This window comes from Drosophila bipectinata, chromosome 2R, assembly GCF_030179905.1.
Source record: "Drosophila bipectinata strain 14024-0381.07 chromosome 2R, DbipHiC1v2, whole genome shotgun sequence".
Taxonomy (NCBI): domain Eukaryota; kingdom Metazoa; phylum Arthropoda; class Insecta; order Diptera; family Drosophilidae; genus Drosophila; species Drosophila bipectinata.
Window position 1 is genome coordinate 15,449,883 of NC_091737.1, and position 14,706 is coordinate 15,464,588.

The window sequence follows — 14,706 nt, forward strand, 5'->3', positions numbered from 1 at the left end:
GGGTTTCGGCTGCCTCTGTTGTCCTGGTGTCTGAGTGTGGCCAGAGTATTTCGAAATAAATCATAAAGAGTGAAATACATAAGTAAGCCAGACGTACGGACATCAAGGACCTAACGACCGACAGTTGGACATTGTTTGCATACCTTTTTAAATGGTTTTTCAACTTTCGGTTTTTCCCTTTTTATTTTTTCGTTAACCACAACTAAAAGTGCGCCCTGTTAAATTATGAATTAAGCGGTTTTATGCGTCTCTATGTACGACTATATGCACACAGCCAGCAGGCTCACATTCTGGATTTAGTCTTTTGTTTTTAATGAGTGCGATTGCAGTGGCTTGAATTTTTAAAAAGGTCAACTAGGACACAATGAGAACTTCCGGGAAAGTTCAAATAGAGATGGTGTGGGTTGTCGGGGCTTAATGAGAGCAAAAAATTTAAAAGTTCAAAAGGTGAACCAAAACAAAACCGGCGACACGACATTTAAAAATTTCTACAACATTTTCTTTTTGTTCCAAAAATTATTCATGAACTTAAGCTGATTGATAAAAGATTATTTCTTATTTATTTAAAATATTAATTAAAATTAGATAATAAAATTAAAAGTATGGGGGTCCCCACTAAAATATTTTTACGATAGTTATCCTCACGACTCACACTCCCCTCCCTAATTTCATTTTTCCAATGCACCCCAAAAAGTATGCAACACAGCAAGAAAAGAGAAAAAAATAAAACAAAATGGAGGGAGGCAGCAGCAGACATACAACCGCCCCTGAAACCGGAGGACATGGCTGCCATATGCGAAATCAAAAGTTGTTTATGACTCAATTTGTAGTTTTGAACATGAATTATTGCAGCTGTGTGAGGGGCGAACAGGATAATAAAAAAAGTGGAGACTTATAGAGAGAGAAGCAAGTAGCAAAAAAAGAGTAAACACGAATATGTGCTGCACACAAATTTTTGGATGAGGAAAAACTAATTTCGCAAAGAGGAAATTAAATATGGCAAAGTTTGACATATGACAGATTTCTTGTTGTATTTGTTTCATCTGCTCTGGCTGCTTTGTTTCGATTTTATATTCATTTGTGCATGCGAATAATTGAAACATTTCTGGTGGCAAACATGCAAATTTCAATTTCAATTTGCAGCCAAACAAAGGCTCAACTCTGCAGGACAATTCAGGTGAAGAGCATATTTTGACAGGCCAAACTGAAATTATTTGAACCGTTGTCATCCGATCTGATCTGTTCTAAGCCCCCTTAGACCCATCCCTACCGTCCCCTTTATGGGGGTCTTATTTCATTTCATTTGATTTCATTTCCCCAAGTTTGCTTTGTGTTTCGTCTGCTGGCCAATTTCGCATATTTTTACAACTTCTCTTCGGCACTTAATTTAGTCAATAACATGCAAATGATTCGCCCAGAGTCTAATTGGAAACGCAAGTCAGCAGTCTGGCGAAGTCTGCGAAGGCAGACTGCAACTTTTCTTCTAGTTGCGACTCTCCGCCGTTGCGGAGTCCGCATTAAAAGCTGCGGTGCGTCAAACTTATAATCAAGAGGGGATTTCCGATGAAGGCCTTACAGGGGACTGGGTTCGGGGAACCGTCAGACTGGCTGAGGGGGGCGGGACTACAGACTAGAAGACTGATGAGCTACAGGGTTTCTGCATTTCATCACCGCTTCTTGGACAGGGACGTGGCAAGCACACAATGGGAATACACAGAGAAAAAAATAACTTTGAAATATGATCAGATATCCCTTGAATATAGTTTTATATTTAAGCCTCATTTTTGAAACTCCACTGATTTTTTGTCAGTGCTTTGAGTGCCATGTGCAGGCTCAGCCAAGGATGCGCACATTCTTCATCATCAAGTGCTGCTCAGTTGCACGTCTGTGATATGACTCGGTTATTCGGTTGCGGTTACATTTCCTTTCCCGCACTCTTCCCTGTTTACAGTCTGTCTGTCAGTCTTGGGGTTTCCTTGCCGGGTGCTCTTATTCGGCTCTTATGGCGCAGAAACGACGGAGTACTCTCACAATGCCTCGACACTGTTGACACATTCGACTGACAAATGGCCATAAGTGTATAATTGGATAAGAATTGGATCAGCGTAGGTTCCTGCCTGCCTAATCCTTTCCAGAACTCTTTCATACGCTATGCGGGGTGCCCATTCAATCAAATTAGCGCGGAGAGCAATCATCGGACACAGGCGAGTGCAGGAAGGCAAACTAATATTCCTGGCCAAAACGCTTCATGGCTGACTACTTATCGCTTAATCACATCACTGGCCCGATATCGGGGCATCTGCATAAAACATTTAGCAACATCAAATCGTTACCCGCCCATCCACACACATCAAAGCCAATCAAAATGGCATTTCAATAATATCAGAGCCGTACAATCGCATCAGCAGGGGGCTGCTGTCAGGGGCGTAGAGATTGCGACTGTGGATAATGGGGGAGGGGGTTGTAATGGAGCGCGCATATTTCGGTTCGGCTCGGTTTTGTGGGTCTGTGAGCTTATGAGTCAGTGAGCAGATGAATTCGTGAGTGAGTGAGTCGGTGCGTCGGTGAGTGTGCCTGTGTGCCAAAAACATCAATGATTCGGTCACAAATATTACAAGACACACACTCTCGCACTGGATATGTGGCGAGAAGGAGAGGGGTGGTGGCCAGGACTAGACAGAGACGGAGACTACCGGAAATTGTGTCAAAGAAGACTTTCGCTTTCCAACAGAATGTGTCCTTCCACAAATACACATACATATTGTATATCGCCACGGGTGTGTGGGTGCGTCATAAAGATATTGACAGCCCCATAAAGATAACCGTAGTGGATTGTGAATGGCATGTCAAGGAAGAAATTAGGCTGTGTTCACACACTCAGACCCATACTGCCACTCGCAGTGGGTGTTCACACGCACTTTCTCTTTCTTTTGAATACCCTTTCCCTTGGGAAACGCCAATCGTGTAAGAATAAACAAATTACAAGCTGGAATAAGAGGTAGTTGCGTTTTGTTTTATTCCTTAGATGGTATAATAGAACCCGAAACGAGGTAACCTAGAAGTAAGCCTTTTAAATAAAAATACTCCTAAGATATACAACTGTCTTCTGCTTTATTGGATCTTTTGTTTCGAATATAACTGATGTTTGCAGATAGTTTTAAATAAAAGAACCGTTGGAATTTTTATTTATATGGAAACTATGAATTTTTACCTTAATGAACTATGGCTTATTCAACATCATTCCACACCGAAATTTCGCTACAGCTTTGAATTTTGGGTCTCACGTCTCTTTCTTTGGCCTTGCATTTGAAAAGCGTGTGACTTTGGAAACTAATGTCCTTGGACACTCACTCCTGATCTTCCTCTTCTGGGCTGCAATTGCAGCATTTCTTTTTATCCTTACCCGCATTAGGATCTGGAAGAGCACTGCAATCGTCGCCGTCGCGATCTCTTAGCGGGAACTGCTTGTTAAACACGGGAATGCGTCCGTTGTCGGGTGAATAGCCCGGAGTCACATGCGCACTGCAGGGACCGCAACCCAAATTTGCTGCACTTTTAGAATTTGCAGCACTTTTTGGATTCGCAGTGCTTTTCGAACTTGCCAAGCACACACAATCTTCCTCTTTGCCTCCACCACTTGCGCTAGAGTGCGCGGGTAGGGAAGGACGATTGGTGCCCACTGATTTGGTGGGAGGCTCATATGGATTGCCTCCACAATGTGGACAAAGGAAGGTGGGTGGCGGAGCTGCGGTACTTTCATTATCACAGGCGCATGCTGCTGTTGCTACAGATTTTATCTCATCCTGTTCTGGACAGTCTTCCGTTTCACAAGAACAGCAGCCTCCCTTTGCCTTTTTCTTTCCAAATAAATCGTCAGGACAATCGGCGCCCTTCGTTCCATCAGACAATGGTGCATAGTGACCAACCAGTGCATCCTGCTGTCGCCTTTCCTCGTCATCCTCCTCACCGGCACAGGAACAGGCAGCTGCTGCTGGCTGGGCGGCACTCTTTGAGACTTTCAGAGCACTGGAACAATCCTGCGCCTTCGGCTTCGTTTCCGGATCACAGTCCTTTGCTTGATCCTCAGCATCCTTGTTTTTGAGTTTCTTATCGCGCTCCTGGATCATAGATATTTGGGCCTTCACACATTCCTCCATTTTGGCCTCGAACTTCTTTTTCTCCTCCGCCCGCGGATCGTCCGCCTCTTCTCCTTCACAGCCGCAGCGGGCCTCGGACCGTTTTGGGTGTACCGGAACCGATGGAGCTGCTCGTACACAAGACCCTGGAGTGCATGGCTCCGGAGCATCCTTCGCCGATCCACCACTCTGCACACTTTTGGCAGTCTGAGATGGGGAACACCTAGGACCACAGCTGGCTTGGGATGCTTGCGCCTGCATTTGAGCCTTTTGTTTCTCCTGCTTTTCCGCCTCCCTTCTTTTCCTATCAATGTAGCAGGCGCAGCTAGGATCGTGCTCCGAGAGGACCTCATCCATTTTTCGGGGTTGCGACTGAGCCGAGGTGCAAGAAGATTCTGCGTCACGCCACTGACGAGATGGCGCTGCCGCTGGATGCTGATCTAGCTCGCAGGCACAGGCGCAGGCTTCCTCCTGATCTGCTGGATTTACGGAAACCACGCAAGGCTTTAGTGCCTCGTACGGCTTAGGTTGAGTGGGAACCGAGTTTCTTCGCTTACCATAGTTTTTTCCTAGCAGGGCGCCGCAGGCACAGAGGACCCCCTGCATTTGGTGCCCTTGGGGTGCCCTCGTTTGGGGCTGTGCCCTTTGCGGTGTCTGACTTATGCCCTTCTGATCATCCCCGCAGTTACATTGGCCACCTTCAAGGTGGGGCGGAGCCATCTCTTGGCCACATACTCCACAGATTTCAGCTGTTCTGCTCCGAACAACTGGCTTCTCTTCAGATTTATCATTTGAGGAATAATCTGCGCGGCTGCAAAGGCAGTTGGTCGGATGAACTGCAGTGACCGGAGTGTGAAACTTTTGCTCCACTCCTAACGTGGAGGATTCTTCACTTATATGTGAGATGGGAGGATTGAAACGGGTCTTCGGGTCCGGTGCTAAGCTGGACGATTGCGAGGAATTTCCGCATGGGCATGCCGTCTGGTTGCCTCGCCCCGTTGTTCCGCTGCTTCCAGCATCCATGTTCGCCTCGCTTGTGATTATAAATTCGTTGTTCTTTTTTGACGCATAGGAAGTGGTACTTTCCTCCATCTGGCCTGCGTCGGGATCAATAACCATATCTTTGCCGTGTTTGGCCAATAACTCGAACACCACTCCGATGGTCCAGCCGTATCCCGTGTACTTGGCGTTCCCGCTCCGATCTCCAGGCTGGCCAAATTCCTTGCAGTAATACTGGAATGGAGGAGAGGAGATTTAGTCAGGTGTTTCTCATGTTTATTTCAGTTTCTAATGGAAACAACTTCACCTTCTGACACTAAACTGAAAGCATTTCCAATAATATTAAGTTTAAACTTTGGAGTATTGGGACCATCACTTATACACATAATTATAAAATAAACAAGCTTAATATTTACCCTTTCGAAGATTAAATGCTCGTACTTGTAGGCGGCATAGACGGACTTCACCCACTGATGAGCCCATTCCTTGGATTTGGCCTTTGACTGTGGAGTGCCCAGATTGTCCAGACCCTCGATAACAATGAACATCATAGGCGGAAAGGAGTTGGGATAGTCCCATTTCTGGAAGGCTTGTTCATTCAACGTATGAGGCACTCCGCCGTACATCTCGTCGAGCTGATTGGTCTCAATATACCTCATCACCGAGGTAGATACCTTCTCGGTGTCGACCAAAGGAAAAGCCCTGGCCCACAATGGAGCAAAGTTGGTGCAACAGAAAAAGTCTCGCGGTTTCTGGTTTTCCAGATCGTAGTCCAACCAAATGCCGGCCTGGTCGTTCCACATAATGTCACGAATGGCTTTTACGAGGGTGCAGGCTCGATCCTGGTATTCATCCGCTTTTTTGGTGTTGCCGCTTTTGCGATGGAACTCGGCCAGGATCTTGCCACTTCGGAAGACGATTGCATTCAACTCCACGGGCACAATGGCCGAGGGGGTGGTGTCCACAATGGTGCCCCGGTTGGATCCATCCGCAGCCACAAACCAGCGGGAACTGAACTCCTGGCCGGACTCGCAGGCCGACTTCAGTTGGGTATATAGAGCCTCTTTGGTTTCGTTGCTCTCGATGTGTTCTGCCGTTTCAAGGTCCTCCCTGTATGCTTCAGGGCGTGGGCCAGTGGATATATCCCGATACTGATACATAGTCCTTCCTTTAACCTTTACCTCGTGGTTCAGCAAAAACGTTTTGTACTCGAGCTCGAGCAGTGGCAGGGATTGAATGGCAAAGGCTTCGTCCTTGGTCACCTCCACATAAGACTTCATCATCATAATCAAAATTGGAGGATTGGAGCGACCAGCGCAGTATATCCTTCCACAGCCAGGCACAAATCCGTAATCGCGGACCAGCATCAGGAAGTTGTCAATCATGCCCTTTGCTGTCTCATACATGCCACAGTGCAGCAAGCCACGGACAATCCAGAAGGAGTCCCAGTACCAGTACTCTCTGTGGCTAACCGAAGGAACAATGAAAGGCTTGGGTATATAGATAATCGAGTACTGTTCGGGATGTTTCTTGACGTCCTCGTTGACTTTTCGCCCTAGATCCTTCCAAATGGCATTGATATTGGACCCGAATTGCTTTAGACCCGGATCTGAAACTTTGGCGAGGCAACGAGGATTTTCCTTCCAATCCGTTGGAGTCCAGGCTTCAAGATCACAACCAGGCTCATAAAAGTGTTTCTTAGAAAAAGACAATTAAAGGTAAATATTCCCAAAGTAAGTGTTTTTTTTTAAGTACTACCTCCACAAACATTTTCAAGAACCTAAGGGAACCATCGTTCTTTTGACAATTACTAAACATTTCAAAATCGGCCAAGGTTTGGGTGGGAGTGTATATGCAACACATGTCCACAAAGTGTTTGCAATCGGGAAACATATTGGACCTTTGAACTTTGTCCAGCAAGGGGCCAGTGCAATAGACTTTCCTGCATTTCATTTAAGACATTTTAAAGGTTTTGGGAATATGAGTTTTGGAATTCATTGGCTCCAGGGCTTACCTGTTCTCCCCGGCCAGGGTGTGTCCAGCACAGACACACTTAGCCGCCATACTTTGTTGGTACTGTTAGTGTCTGTGTTTTGTGCAAAGGCCAAGAAAGAGAACTGGATTGACTTGACATCCAAGCCAAGTTCTGACTCGCCAGTTCTCCGAATTAGAAGGAGAAATAACTCATAGGCGACTAGGGTTTCCCACGGCAAATAAATCAAACAAAAATAAAACATGGTAGCAACAGAAACCTCTGTTATATTGACCATTAAAGCAAATTTGTCGACATTTGCCATTAAGAGTCAACAATGCTCGGCCATAAATCAGCGTAAATAGACAGGAAGCGCCTGCGAATCTTCGTCTCCTTCTTCGAGGGCCACACATTTATTTTAAATTACCATAAATGCCCCCTGACCAGAAAACGAAACCGAAAACAGAGCAGCAGGGCGAACTTTGCCTAAAAGCTATTGGCCTCTGTGTCCATTTGTAATTTCCAGACAATTTATCAAACCAGGGTGGAAATAAGGAAAAGGGGCAGGCAGCTGCGGCTTCGGGCCAGAAGTCGAAATGGAAATGGCGCAGAAAATGCGCTTCAAGTGGCCATGGCCATGGCCCTGACCATCGGCTGGATGGATGCTTCAACCGACGGATAGACGGACGAAAGACTTTCTGTGAAGTAAAAATTCTTCGATTTCTGGACAATCAATTGAAAATAAGGTGGGTGGTGATTTTGGCAGGGTAGGGAGGAGACAATCAGCCGCTGGCACGGCACTTCATAAATTCCTTTGCCGCCTCCACTTGAATGCAACTTTTTGGCATCCGCTTGGGCTTGAGCGTCTTTATGAAAAGTTCGTCGAGAGGAATCGAAGAAACACGGAAATTAGTCATGTCGCATTCGCTTCGCATTCCCTGTCGTCTGCAAAGTTTCAATTGAATTTCTTGTCCTGCGAAAAAAATGCAGCAACTTAAACTTTCAGCAGAAGCTCAAAAGGATCCATCCGCCAAATAATTAATTTTGCATATGTGAAAAATGCAGCCGAAGGATGCGAAGGGAAGCGCACCGACACTTGTCCTGACACTTGACCCTCCGGCAATGTGATCAATTTAACGAGCTGAAAGTGGCAAGACACTGATAAAAAATACCTATAGGTTTCCCACAAGAGTTTTAGATTAGCATTACATGAAGCCTGGGGCTTTTCTTTCAGTGTCAGGGCATTTCGTCATCGTCGCTTGCAGTTGCAGACACAGCTAATTGAGTATTCTCCCCCGCCAAGTGGACACAGTCGCCTCTGGCGCCTTTCAGCCTCATTTGCAATCCTGCACATAAATCAATAAGTTGCATTCGGTCTTAAATTAATTAAGAAGAAAAATTCGCAAAAGGTTCGCTATAACTAGAGCAGTCTTTTGTAGAAAATTCACTGCTTAAATACATACTTCGCCGGCTGACAGCAATCAATCAAAAATTGCACTTGCCTTAGCGCGGCGGGTGGTGCCGGATATATCACGTCGCACCGCCCAAAAGCCACTCTTACACCCACTAGCCCCCGCCCAGGCCAGCCCAGGCCAGGACAGCCCATCCCAGTCCACATCCCAGAGCAGGAGCATGATAAATTGTCAACACGCTGACGTTTGTCTGCAGCGATTTAAAAACTACTTAAAATGTAAATGTTGTTTCCCTGTTGCTGGTGATGTTGTCGTTGGTGCCTTGCTGCTGTGTTTGGGTTTTATGCACACGTCGCGCAGCGTAGACTGCGAAAATCATGTTGTTGACTTTGAAAAAATATGTGTAAAAATGCGCTATTGTAAATAACAGAACATAAACCCCGGCGGGACCTCCTCTAGTTGACTGACTGTCTGGGAGAGAGAGTGATGACATGGCAATGTCAACAGCAACAGCAAAACAGCTACACCAGCAACATCCAACAGCTATTCAACAATGTATGAAGATGCCGCGCCTCTGTGATTGCATTTTACACTTGTCAGTGGATTTGGTGCCACCTCTGTTTGTCTCCGCACTTTGTTGTCTAGTGTTTGAATTCAACACTAAGCTACAGTCCCCAACGAACTCCAGTGCAAGCTGTCGCCCGAGTTCTCTCCAAATGAGTTATAAATTCTGCTGTCAAAATACTTGACATTTGATTAATTGAAATCGACTTTGGAAAGTAAGTTGATAAGCAGGCTGGCGCACACGGACACGCACGCCGGATGAGGAAATGGAAGTGGCTGCGGGGCTGCCTGGCTCCCGGGTTGGCTGTCAATCACCAATGTCCTCCCTCTCCCGGCCAGCAGCTTCCTTGGATCATTTGTTGATGAGCTAAACTTTGACCGGGTCAGATCAAACAAAACGGGGCACAACTAAAGGGCAAGCCGCAGACGCTCAAATTAAGCAAAAGTCTAGTTAAACAGAAAAGTTTTGCGTCCTTCCCCCTCGATATACATCTTGGCCTGCCCTTCAAGTTGACAACTTAAATTGTTAGTTGCCTGATAAGCTGCCCACGACTGGTAGCTATCGGGTGTTGAGTATTGGGTATTGGGCCCACCCCACTCTGGCTAAAAGGGCGTATATAACATTTTTATTTATTTCACTATTTTTTATGTATCGGGGGCAAGGCACACGCGTCACTTGCCAAACGACAAACAAATAAATAAAATTCCTCTTTCGGCAGACACAACACCCCTCATTTCGGCCTCGAGGAGGGGTCAGTCGAGGAGAGAAATGTATGTGTTTTACAAGTCTATTAACTTGTGGCTCTTATCTACTGCTGACAGCAAGTTTTTCACTTTACCAAAGTTCGACCGGAAAACGCAACTTCCTTTTTACTTTTTGATAGCAAGAGGGAATGATTCGGGCCGGGAGGGAGGTTCGGAGGCAGTTCTGATGTCAATCATTTGTTGATCATTTCTCTTCCAGCCTATGCATAATGTATCTTATTTTTTCCTAAAAGTACTTTTGTATAGATAAATTACATACGTCAAAGTGGGACAAGATGGCTCCATTCGGATAAGGTTTCGTGTAAGGTATCCCGCTTAAGGATCGTATCTAAATTAGCCCAAATATGAACTTTGTTTGGTGCCAAAATGGAAAACCTCGATTTTACAAGGGGTTCCATCAGAAAAATTTGAAAAATATGGATCAAAATTTTTGTTCTTAGGTTTTAAAGCAGAATGAAAGAGAATCGAACTAGAAATCGTTTAAGGTATTCCCCTGAAGGATCCGATAAAAATTGAAAAAGATATGGCCTTGGTTTGGGGCGAAAATGGAATTCCTGGATTTTACAAGGGGGTCCATCAGAAAAATTTGAAAAATATGGATCGAAATTTTTGTTCTTAGTTTTTAGACAGAATGAAGGAGAATCGAACTAGAAATCGTTTAAGGTATTCCACTTAAGGATCGGAAAAAAATTGAACAAGATATGGACTTGGTTTGGGGCGAAAAAGGAATTCCAGGATTTTACAAGGGGGTCCATCAGAAAAATTTGAAAAATCGGGATCGAAAATTTTGTTTTGAGGTTTTGATGCAGATTGAAGCAGAATTCCACTACAAATCGTTTAAGGTACTCCTCTGAAGGATCGAATGAAAATTGGCCAAGATATGGACTTGGTTTGGGGCCAAAATGGAAATCCCGGATTTCGCAAGGGGTTCCATCAGTAAAATTTGAAAAATCGGGATCGAAAATTTTCTTTTAAGGTTTTGATGCAGATTGAAACAAAATCCCACTACAAATCGTTTAAAGTATTCCTCTCAAGGATCGGATGAAAATTGGCCAAGATATGGACTTGGTTTGGAGCCAAAATGGAAATCCCGGATTTCGCAAGGGGTTCCATCAGAAATATTTGAAAAATATGGATCGAAAATTTTGTTTTGAGGTTTTGATGCAGATTGAAGCAGAATCCCACTACAAATCGTTTAAGGTATTCCTCTCAAGGATCGGATGAAAATTGGCCAAGATATGGACTTGGTTTGGCGTCAAAATGGAAATCCCGGATTTCGCAAGGGGTTCCATCAGAAAAATTTGAAAAATATGGATCGAAATATTTGTTTTGAGGTTTTGATGCAGATTGAAGCAGAATCCCACTACAAATCGTTTAAGATATTCCTCTCAAGGATCGGATGAAAATTGGCCAAGATATGGACTTGGTTTGGGGCCAAAATAGAAATCCCGGATTTCGCAAGGGGTTCCATCAGAAAAATTTGAAAAATCGGGATCGAAAATTTTGTTTTGAGGTTTTGATGCAGATTGAAGCAGAATCCCACTAAAAATCGTTTAAGGTATTCCTCTCAAGGATCGGATGAAAATTGGTCAAGATATGGACTTGGTTTGGGGCCAAAATGGAATTCCTGGATTTTACAAGGGGGTCCATCAGAAAAATTTGAAAAATCGGGATCGAAAATTTTGTTTTGAGGTTTTAATGCAGATTGAAGCGGAATCCCACTACAAATCGTTTAAGGTATTCCTCTCAAGGATCGAATAAAAATTGGTCAAGATATGGACTTGGTTTGGGGCCAAAATGGAAATCCCGGATCAGAAAAATTTGAAAAATCGGGATCGAAAATTTTCTTTTAAGGTTTTGATGCAGATTGAAAAAAAATCCCACTACAAATCGTTTAAAGTATTCCTCTCAAGGATCGGATGAAAATTGGCCAAGATATGGACTTGGTTTGGGGCCAAAATGGAAATCCTGGATTTCGCAAGGGGTTCCATCAGAAAAATTTGAAAAATCGGGATCGAAAATTTTGTTTTGAGGTTTTGATGCAGATTGAAGCAGAATCCCACTACAAATCGTTTAAGATATTCCTTTCAAGGATCGGATGAAAATTGGCCAAGATATGGACTTGGTTTGGGGCCAAAATGGAAATCCCGGATTTCGCAAGGGGTTCCATCAGAAAAATTTGAAAAATCGGGATCGAAAATTTTGTTTTGAGGTTTTGATGCAGATTGAAGCAGAATCCCACTACAAATCGTTTAAGATATTCCTCTCAAGGATCGGATGAAAATTGGCCAAGATATGGACTTGGTTTGGGGCCAAAATGGAAATCCCGGATTTCGCAAGGGGTTCCATCAGAAAAATTTGAAAAATCGGGATCGAAAATTTTGTGTTGAGGTTTTGATGCAGATTGAAGCAGAATCCCACTACAAATCGTTTAAGGTATTCCTTTCAAGGATCGGATGAAAATTGGCCAAGATATGGACTTGGTTTGGGGCCAAAATGGAAATCCCGGATCAGAAAAATTTGAAAAATCGGGATCGAAAATTTTCTTTTAAGGTTTTGATGCAGATTGAAACAAAATCCCACTACAAATCGTTTAAAGTATTCCTCTCAAGGATCGGATGAAAATTGGCCAAGATATGGACTTGGTTTGGGGCCAAAATGGAAATCCTGGATTTCGCAAGGGGTTCCATCAGAAAAATTTGAAAAATCGGGATCGAAAATTTTGTTTTGAGGTTTTGATGCAGATTGAAGCAGAATCCCACTACAAATCGTTTAAGATATTCCTCTCAAGGAACGGATGAAAATTGGTCAAGATATGGACTTGGTTTGGGGCAAAAATGGAAATCCCGGATTTCGCAAGGGGTTCCATCAGAAAAATTTGAAAAATATGGATCGAAAATTTTGTTTTGAGGTTTTGATGCAGATTGAAGCGGAATCCCACTACAAATCGTTTAAGGTATTCCTCTCAAGGATCGGATGAAAATTGGCCAAGATATGGACTTGGTTTGGCGTCAAAATGGAAATCCCGGATTTCGCAAGGGGTTCCATCAGAAAAATTTGAAAAATATGGATCGAAATTTTTGTTTTGAGGTTTTAATGCAGATTGAAGCGGAATCCCACTACAAATCGTTTAAGGTATTCCTCTCAAGGATCGAATAAAAATTGGTCAAGATATGGACTTGGTTTGGGGCCAAAATGGAAATCCCGGATCAGAAAAATTTGAAAAATCGGGATCGAAAATTTTCTTTTAAGGTTTTGATGCAGATTGAAAAAAAATCCCACTACAAATCGTTTAAAGTATTCCTCTCAAGGATCGGATGAAAATTGGCCAAGATATGGACTTGGTTTGGGGCCAAAATGGAAATCCTGGATTTCGCAAGGGGTTCCATCAGAAAAATTTGAAAAATCGGGATCGAAAATTTTGTTTTGAGGTTTTGATGCAGATTGAAGCAGAATCCCACTACAAATCGTTTAAGATATTCCTCTCAAGGATCGGATGAAAATTGGTCAAGATATGGACTTGGTTTGGGGCCAAAATGGAAATCCTGGATTTCGCAAGGGATCAGAAAAATTTGAAAAATCGGGATCGAAAATTTTGTTTTGAGGTTTTGATGCAGATTGAAGCAGAATCCCACTACAAATCGTTTAAGATATTCCTTTCAAGGATCGGATGAAAATTGGCCAAGATATGGACTTGGTTTGGGGCCAAAATGGAAATCCCGGATCAGAAAAATTTGAAAAATCGGGATCGAAAATTTTGTTTTGAGGTTTTGATGCAGATTGAAGCGGAATCCCACTACAAATCGTTTAAGGTATTCCTCTCAAGGATCGGATGAAAATTGGCCAAGATATGGACTTGGTTTGGCGTCAAAATGGAAATCCCGGATTTCGCAAGGGGTTCCATCAGAAAAATTTGAAAAATATGGATCGAAATTTTTGTTTTGAGGTTTTAATGCAGATTGAAGCGGAATCCCACTACAAATCGTTTAAGGTATTCCTCTCAAGGATCGAATGAAAATTGGCCAAGATATGGACTTGGTTTGGGGCCAAAATGGAAATCCCGGATCAGAAAAATTTGAAAAATCGGGATCGAAAATTTTCTTTTAAGGTTTTGATGCAGATTGAAACAAAATCCCACTACAAATCGTTTAAAGTATTCCTCTCAAGGATCGGATGAAAATTGGCCAAGATATGGACTTGGTTTGGGGCAAAAATGGAAATCCCGGATTTCGCAAGGGGTTCCATCAGAAAAATTTGAAAAATATGGATCGAAAATTTTGTTTTGAGGTTTTGATGCAGATTGAAGCAGAATCCCACTACAAATCGTTTAAGATATTCCTCTCAAGGATCGGATGAAAATTGGTCAAGATATGGACTTGGTTTGGGGCCAAAATGGAAATCCTGGATTTCGCAAGGGGTTCCATCAGAAAAATTTGAAAAATCGGGATCGAAAATTTTGTTTTGAGGTTTTGATGCAGATTGAAGCAGAATCCCACTACAAATCGTTTAAGATATTCCTTTCAAGGATCGGATGAAAATTGGCCAAGATATGGACTTGGTTTGGGGCCAAAATGGAAATCCCGGATCAGAAAAATTTGAAAAATCGGGATCGAAAATTTTGTTTTGAGGTTTTGATGCAGATTGAAGCAGAATCCCACTACAAATCGTTTAAGGTATTCCTCTCAAGGATCGGATGAAAATTGGCCAAGATATGGACTTGGTTTGGGGCCAAAATGGAAATCCCGGATTTCGCAAGGGGTTCCATCAGAAAAATTTGAAAAATCGGGATCGAAAATTTTGTTTTGAGGTTTTGATGCAGATTGAAGCAGAATCCCACTACAAATCGTTTAAGATATTC

The 14,706-nt window shown here is 43.3% G+C and overlaps 1 protein-coding gene across 1 annotated transcript; it reads right to left on the reverse strand.

The window, feature by feature from the left end:
- Positions 1 to 3,094: 3,094 nt before the first annotated feature.
- On the reverse strand, positions 3,095 to 7,318 carry LOC108125764 (uncharacterized). The gene is made up of 4 exons (XM_017242091.3): positions 7,150 to 7,318; positions 6,894 to 7,077; positions 5,552 to 6,832; positions 3,095 to 5,369 (listed from the first exon to the last, which is right to left on the reverse strand). Exons 1-4 carry the CDS (start codon positions 7,197 to 7,199, stop codon positions 3,348 to 3,350), a joined length of 3,537 nt encoding a protein of 1,178 aa, XP_017097580.2. The 5' UTR covers positions 7,200 to 7,318; the 3' UTR covers positions 3,095 to 3,347.
- Positions 7,319 to 14,706: the final 7,388 nt, after the last annotated feature.